The sequence below is a fragment of the Lutjanus erythropterus genome, chromosome 15 (assembly GCF_056507025.1).
Source record: "Lutjanus erythropterus isolate fLutEry1 chromosome 15, fLutEry1.hap2, whole genome shotgun sequence".
Taxonomy (NCBI): Eukaryota; Metazoa; Chordata; class Actinopteri; order Lutjaniformes; family Lutjanidae; genus Lutjanus; species Lutjanus erythropterus.
The window spans coordinates 21,271,122-21,279,920 of NC_139331.1; the positions used below are offsets into that span (position 1 = coordinate 21,271,122).

An 8,799-nucleotide genomic window follows, 5' to 3' on the forward strand; every position below is an offset into this window, starting at 1 on the left:
CGATAATTATTAATATCTACTCATGTGAAACTTGACTATCATGACAGACTTTCTGACTACATTGCCCATAAACATAATCATAAAATAACACATTTTAAATACTCACAACTACATTGCCTTGTTTATAATATATCAGCCAAGGAAGAGCCACATGAAGTAACTCATCCAATCAGCATAGCCATCTAGTTGGCTACGTCACTCTATTGGTTTGTTTATGTAGCACAGATCTGCAAGTCAATGAAGTTATGTTAAGTTTGGCAACAAAAGTAAGAGGACATGAAATAAAATTCTCTGCAATTAGCCTGGAAAGTATATTGTGGAAGCCTTTGCTCATGATCTCAATCTAAAATTGTCAAACTGCTCACCCTTACTAGGATTTATTTATATAATATCCTACATGTAGCACTCCTGCTACTTAGTTCAAGGCCAAAAAGTAACATATGTCGAGTTTAAACTTTGAGAAATCAGCAGGTATCACTTAGGTGCAAGCCAGTGTTCTGACCTACTTCTGCCCCATATTATGACAAGTGTCAAGAAAAAAAAAAACAAGCAACTAAGATTTAAAATGTCAGTGCAGTCTAACCCCTCTTTCTCTGTTTTCTTCTCCGGCTGCATGTCTTTTTATTGACAGGAAGGATTCACCACCGCTCCAACTTAGCACCTGGCTAATTTTAGCCCCCAGAGGATTCCTCTAAAGTACACAGACACACACACCTGTTGGTGGTCATGTGATCTGTGTCTTTGGCACAATGTCATTGATTAATTCTTAGCGACCTTGAAGTCAAACATCACAAACATGGTATGACAACCAGCTATAAACATATACAAACATACACATACAAGCGCTATAATGTCATATGTCAAATCTCACGAATTATAATTACTCATAAATGGTTACATTTATTGAGCATACAACTTGCTTCAAGTGCCAGATTGAATGTAAAAATCCAACAACCCACGTAATTAAAGTGCATAAACTTTCATATCTGATGGGAGGCCTGATGAATGATGAAGGATGAGGCTCAATGTTAACTTTCATAATTCAATCAAAGGTGTTTCACAGCAAAAACACCACAGGTTCTGCACTATAGTTCCTTTTTTCCTCTCATAATTACACAGGCAGTTCAAACCAGTTTAGACATTTAACTCAACGTCCTTGTACTTAAAAGGTAGAGCTACATTTATTTAACCGTGGTAGTTACTACTTTGCAGGTCAAGTTGATATACAAAACACAACTGCAATTCAATATCACAATTTATTGTGACTTTTGTATGCTTTTTTTAAACAAAACCATGAGAAAAAGTTGAGTCATACACTTCTAGAGATTGCAGAATATAAATCATATTTCCCAAAACAATGGACACCACGTCTGTCACTCTCTTGAGTTTTAATTCAGCAGCATCATTGCTGTATTGCATTTGAAATCTGTAAGTAAAATACTTTCTGAGGCACAGTGCTACATTTAGCTGTTCTTGCTCACTGTGCTAGTGCCATAAGAAATAAATAAGACGTCAGGCCAAAAGACCCTTTCAGGTTGCTTTAGCTAGTCAGCGTGGAGTGTTGAAGCTTGAGTTACAGACTGAGTTAGTATGTGAAGTCACCGTGAAGTCGGCAGCTTTTAGTTTGTTCCCATAGAGCAGATTAAATTTCATACCTGAAACTATGAGCACACGTGTCATTTTGTGTTAAGCATGTTAAATAAAATGGATCTGTTTGGAGGGGTAGTATTACCACGGACAGCAATATGATTATTTCTTATAATGGGATTAACCTGTCAATGGAATTCTTATTAGGTGTTAGCATCAAGCTAACAGACTAAGTGCAAGTATAAACAGAGCTTGCGGTAACTTTAAGTATTTGTAGCATGCCAATTATACTAGGATAGCATAGATAAACATATGTTCATGCATTCTTATTGGCTGATTAGTAGACATAGGCCACAGCAGTAGTCACATTGTGAGATGATTATTCTACATTTCTGACACTGTCACCCTTTTTTCCAAGACTGTTTTGGTTGCAAAATTGTGAGAACAGCCATGTTTGACAAAACATAACAGAGCTAAATAGTGTAAACAGCTGAGCATCCTTCCAATCTTCCTCATTTCCTCCCTGCCTTCTTTCTGTCCTTCCTTCCTTCTTATTTTCTAGGACACACTGATTATATTCACTAAATTTGGGTCCCAGGCTGAGAAAGTCTGAGGGCTTTCCCTCCGGTGTATTCCATCAAATCCATTCAGCTAAGCTCGGCTGCTTTCACATTAACATAGCAGACTGAGATCAACATATTTTACAAACATTATGACATTGGGATGAATTCACCTCATAAAAATGTTGATTTCTCTGATGGGCAGAGAAACCCATTCTGGATTCACATCACATCCACTGTGATACCTCTGGTGAGTTCACATCACATCGCATTCAGCGCGGCTTGGTTAAATCCACATTACCATAAACTTATAAACACATCTGTAGTCACTCTGAAGAGACCTTTTATCAACAAATGAACTATTTTTCATATTTTCAGCATAAATCCTCCCTAGAAGAAAATATTTCGTAGGATCAGTCTGCACCTTTGATTATGCCAAAGTCCGATAAACATCAACAGGGAAATCAATCAGTTTTCTCACCCGTCCTGATATGTTTGCTTGTTTGAAGATGCAGTATGAGGTTTCTGCAGGACAGCAATAATATGAATAAGTCACATGGATTTGATAAAATGAAAATGTTGATTTCTCAGTTGGTTTACCAGCCTTGTCTGGATTCATTCCACACTGGTATCTCCAGTGAGTTAACTTCATACCCATTCATGCAAATAAGGCTGCTAATATTCACATTAATACACACAAGCAACTCCAACAAGTCAACTTTTCCTCTCAGAACTTTTCAAATTTTCCCCAGTGACACCCACACATCCTTGACTTTAACGATATAGATAGTTACTGGACTGGCTCTAGACTCTCATGCATTCATCTTATCTGATACAAAAGAGTTCAAAACATATGTGAAGTATATAAAACAAGGTCTTCACAGGATCAAAACAAATCATGCAGTCCAAGCTACACTGCAGTTGTTTGGCTGTTGCTGCTAATAACACTGGAAGTCTCTGGCTTTATGATGATGCTGTGGAAGATGCATAGAATAGAATTCATCTTAACATCTATTGACTAACACTGGCAACAAACCAAGATGAAAACCCAGTTCAAGATGACAAACGACTTACAGCTCCGTGATTCTTAAGCATTATAACAATACATTTACATTTACTAAGTAAAGGAGCAACAATCTCAAAATGAAGGTTCAGAAAAATCCTCACAACTTTGATGGTGAAGCAACAGCAGCCAAAGAAAACAAAAACATACACCTGTCATCACATGGGCTCAACTGGGCAATAAATCAATAGTGATATGTATTAGCAAGAGACACTTCATCAATAGCAATGAGAAAAGTGATCGATAAAATGTTCAGTCATTTGAATGCATTAAATGTATGCATCCATGAAAGCACATAATGCATACGCCCTGGCTGCCTGTCATATCCCTTCATAATGGAGCGTTCTACGAGTGACATGCAAACAGCCAATCATTTAACTCGTGTGTTGTTCACTTGCACCATTGACATGTCACACAACAACAAAAACAGTATGAAGTGAGAAAATGAGTGCAGCAGGTGAATAAGTTGTTAATAAAAAAAAAAGGATGTCAGCTCGCCACTGTGGCAGTTTGTTTTTTATTAAGTTTGTTACCTGTGTGCCTTGATAAATAAAGCACTTTTAAATACAAGGTAAGGCGATTAAATTCAAAACAAAGTGGTTAAAACGGTCTTTATTTTCAATTCAAAGTAATTAAAAATTATCTATAGTTACATTATTCACTGAAACAGTTTTAAGGGCCCTTACACAATAAATCAATTATCAAACTTATATCAACTAACAACTTCAGTCAGTTTATCCATAAATTGTTTTGCAGTGAAGTGTGATGAGACGCCTTCAGGGTATTTGGTATAAAGCAACCATTCTGCCCAATTCTGCTGCAAATTTGCTTGAATTTTTGTAATACTGCCAAAAAAGTCAGTGTCTTTTCATCATCATTGTGTGTTTCCCTCTCACTCCTCAAACCAGCAAAGGCGCTGTGTTGAAACTGAGGAAACTGTCAAAAAAAACATTCAATTTCCATTCAACTTTTCATTGTTTGTGTATACTTCCAATCCCTCACTAACTTTGTCTCACTACTCCAACCTCATCCCCTCCATGTCATGTCCTCTGAACCTTCCATCTACCTGTTTCAACCATCCTTTTTCTATCATCGACGTCTCCTCACAGGCCTAATAACTCTTGAACGCACCCTCCTTCCTCTCTACTCTCTATTTCAACCCTCCTCCTCCTCCTCCTCCTCCTCCTCCTCCTCTTCTCTTTCTGATTATCTCCTGGTGTCTCTCTGAGCTCTGTCGCTGATAGAGAGCATGCCTGGTTGACACGCCTGGTAATGAGGCTCTTAATGCAGATGGCCTCTCCTGCCCTTATACTCACTTTCTTTCACACACACACACACACACACACACACACATACACACACACACTCACACACAGTATGCAGAAACACACACATCCTGACAACATCCACCCCCCCTCCACCTTCCCTCTGCAGGAGGTCCAAAGCACTCCTGGGTTAAACATTAGCTGGAGATGTTTTGAAGAGGATAAATTGAAAAAAAGCATAACGAGCACCAGATTTGTCTCATCTTTCAAGCGACATTCACCAGCGATAAAAAATGTTGCTCTACAGATACACACCTGCAAACAAACCCTACACACATGCATATGTTCATCTTCATGCATCAGAAGAATTTGTTTACATCCTCAAAAAGTGTCGTCATCTTTGTTATCAAGTGGGACAATTTGACTGAAAATAAGAATCTGTAATTTACATGAATATTTGGACTCTTCTTGTGCACCAGGTTATACTGATTTTGTCCCAGCTGTCAATCCCCATCTCTGCTGAGGGCATTGTTGCTCATTTTTCACTGTTGACTATGTCACGGCCCTAACAAACAAAGAACATGATTGATTTTTGAAATGACTGGTTCACTTAAATGACAAAAAAACATATATTTATGTTTTCCCACTTAACCCTTGTGGTATTGGGGCATGCAGATTGATGTGTTTTTCTTTGGCTGGGCTTTGAGAGACTCATCTGAGATTCCGCCCATGAATACGAATTGAATTTTGTCTATTTTGTTCAAAGCACTGATAATAGTATTCTAGAAATGTATTTCGTAAATGTATCTTTCCAGAAACCATCCATTACTCTGGAAAATACATAGAAACAACTTGTCAACCAAAACAAAACAAAAGACACCCTTCAAGTGTTTATCATGTAACATTACTGACACAGGTCACATTATGTACCTTAAAACTTTAAATAACAATTTGGTTTTCACATGGGACACCAACCCAGGTCTCCTGGTTAAAAGTCCTGTGTTTGTTTGAGCCATCCATACACCCCAACTCCTCCATCCTCCTGCAGTTTTCATAGGGGCCGTTTCTTTGGCAGAAAAAAGTTCTACAGATAACAGTTGACAATAAGGTTTGCGGATTATCCTGGCAAACACAGATGCCATTTCTGGAAATGTAATTTTTAAATGCACCACAAAAAATCAATTCACTTTCATTATATTGAGGCGGAGGCAAACAAAACATTTTCTTACTATATAAAATATCTTTGGTTAACAGCTAGCTAGCAACATCAAGGTATGTCGAGTTACAAGACGCCCATTTTTTAATGTTCAAATCAAATTCCTTCCAACATTATGTCATGCCTGCCTATCCTGTTTCACTCAGAAATATGTCTACAGAAGCTAGATACTCTCAAAATGTCCTGTCACCCAGATTAAAAGCACTGAGGGTGTTTGTCAGTTCATTAACAAAACACAGAAACATGATAGAGACACTTAAGACCACTTCCATACTTAACCTGCTAAAAATGAAATATCAATCACACTAAGGACTTCACATCTTTCTGAAAGTGACACCTTGGCAAACTGTCAACAGTTAGTATAGATAACTTATTGTCAAAAACATCTTCCTTTAAAAGCAGAATCTTCTAAACCATTTAACAATGGAACAGATGGCCTGTACAGTAGCATCATTGTGTGCAGTCCACATTGTGAGTGTCTATTTAAGTGGAGCTATGTGAAAAGTTGAAAAGCAACACTCCCTGGGGGGTAGACATAATTTGTGAGACTAAATGACAGACAGTGCACAATGGACAATCATTTACTCTGCTGGCTAAGCTGTAACTGCAAAAAGGCCAATGTCAAAATGACATCTATTTGTGTTGTTTTTGCACATACATTTACTGTACGCAGTGTCAGGGTCTGTCATCTAAAGTTCAACAGCTTAACTTGATATACGAGTCCAAAAATAACAACAAATCTAAGACAAGCAGTTCTCTGAGCCTTGACGAGTCATAACATTTTTTTTTTTTTACAAATTAAAAACAACAGACCAGTGGTGGAAGTACAACAACCCAAGTACTGTACTTAAGGACAAATTCAAGGTACTTTTACTTTGCTTGAGTATTTCCATTTTATGCATCTTTTTATTTTTACTACATCCATTTTCCTCCACTACATCTGTCTGACAGCTTTAGTTACTCGCTACTTTTCACACAATTTTTCAGACCCTTTCTCTCCAGTGAAAAACAATTATCTCTAAATGGGTTGACTTTGAATGTGAAGGAAATTGCAGTAAAACACTGGCAGGGACCATTTTACAGCACAATGAGTAATTTTAGCCTGCTTTTGCTCATAATACTAACCAGACCAGGAACAACTTGTCAATTAAGGCATTAATTGCTCATCATTAAATGAATGTGCAACTATTTTGATAATCAATGGATCATTTTGAGTCATTTTTTTTGAGAAAACATGTTTTACCTGAGCTTCTGAAATGTGAACATCGTGGACAAAACAAAACATTTGAGGATGTCACCTTGGGTTTTGGAAGACAATGATGAACATTTTTCACTATTTTCTGACCTTTTGTGGACCAGAGTTTAACAGATAATGAAAACAGTCGTTAGTTGCAGCTGTAAGCACTGACATTATTTTTCTCGAGTAAGGTTTTAAGAACTTAAAACTTCTACTTAAGTTAAAGATTCCTTCATCACTGCCACAGACCAGGCACCTCTCCAAACTTACTTACAAGCATGTGTCTCTGTCATCTGTGCTCTCTTGTCACTACAGCTGTTTTTGTTCATTCAAAGTGTCTTTGTTATAATTAGACTTAACACATTATCACAAGTGTTTTCAATAACTGATTGTGATGGGAAAGTTGCAGGAATTTGACAGCAATTTTGTTGTTTCCACACGATGTGTAGATGTTTTAAAGTATCCCTCTCTTGTCGTATAACTAGCGTGCTAGGTTAGTCAACTAAAGAGTAGCTAGCTAACTGTTGACTGATTAGCTGATTAAGGGGAATAAGCAGCAGACCTGAATGACTGACAGCCAGCTCATTTTACGGTAAATGACTTTCGCGACGCCGTGTATTGGTATATCGATCGGCAATCTTATCTGTCACAGTTTCTAGTGGGGGGGTGGGGTGTTGGACTCACCTCTCTGCTGGCCTTGGCAGCATTGCCATAGCAACGCGGTGAGAAGCACGAGCCGAAGTCGCGTCATGTCGTCCGTTCTAGAACTTCGATATCGTCCCGCGCGCGCTTCGGAATCAGCGCTGTCCTCCCGCGCGGCTCTGTGATGAGTTGAATGTCAGAGGAAAGTTTCACACAAGTTGACCCAAAGTCTCTCTGCTCCTCTCTACTCCTCCTCCCCTTCCTCTCTTCTCTCCTCCTTCTCTCCAGGTTTTGAGTTGGGGCAGAGGGAGGGAGAACCTGATGAGAAACATATGGACAACAACGGTTATATGGTTGGTTATTCTACAGAAATGTATGGTATAAGATAGATAGATAGATAGATAGATAGATAGATAGATAGATAGATAGATAGATAGATAGATAGATAGATAGATAGATACTGAAGTTAAAGTGACACCACACTGAAGAAATATTCTGTGACAAGTACAAATTCAAAACTTAACCATGCAGAAGTACTGGTGTTGCACCAACAAAGATTACTTTAATCTAAGATAAATTCTAGTCAAATATTAGAAAAACTAGGATTAAAATGAGTAAATCCAGATTTACATGATGTAAAATGAAATTAAATACAGTATAGATATGCAGTAAATAAAAAATACATTTGGGTGCTGTTGGGACTTAGTAAGTATAAAACATTGAAGAAACCCAGCTACAAAGAGTGAAAGTACCTATGGCCCATTTTGGAATAATATACATTATTGGATTATAAATATTGCTGCATTAATGTGTCAGTTGCTTTAATGTTGCAGCTTGTAGGTGGAGCCAATTTGAATTATTTTATGGACTCCTGCATAGCTTAACTTATAATAATAAATCATAATTTACTGACTGATTTATATTTTTTATTAATAATCTAAATTTACAAAGTAAATAAAACTATCAATTAAATATATTGGAGCAAAAAGTACAATATTTGCAAAATGCAGTGGAGTATAAGTATAAAGTAGCAGAAAATGAAAATACATAAGTAAAGTAGTTGTGCTTAAGTACATTACCTGAGTAAAAGTATGTAGTTACTGTCCATCATAGACAGACACACAGACAAATAGATAGGAGGAATACTTAGATCATTAACTGAAGCGAAAAAATGAATACCACAGTATAGAAATACTACATTACAAGTAAAATTAATGCATTCAAAATTT

At 37.3% G+C, this 8,799-nt stretch overlaps 1 protein-coding gene across 1 annotated transcript in view; it reads right to left on the bottom strand.

The window, feature by feature from the left end:
* Positions 1-7,798, bottom strand: part of lama2 (laminin, alpha 2) — a 256,482-nt gene extending 248,684 nt beyond the window's left edge. Inside the window, exon 1 of the mRNA XM_084737401.1 lies at positions 7,613-7,798. Within this exon, the coding sequence (XP_084593527.1) occupies positions 7,613-7,679 (67 nt within the window). The 5' untranslated portion in view covers positions 7,680-7,798. The remainder of the gene's footprint in view (positions 1-7,612) is intronic.
* Between the last annotated feature and the right edge of the window lie 1,001 nt (positions 7,799-8,799).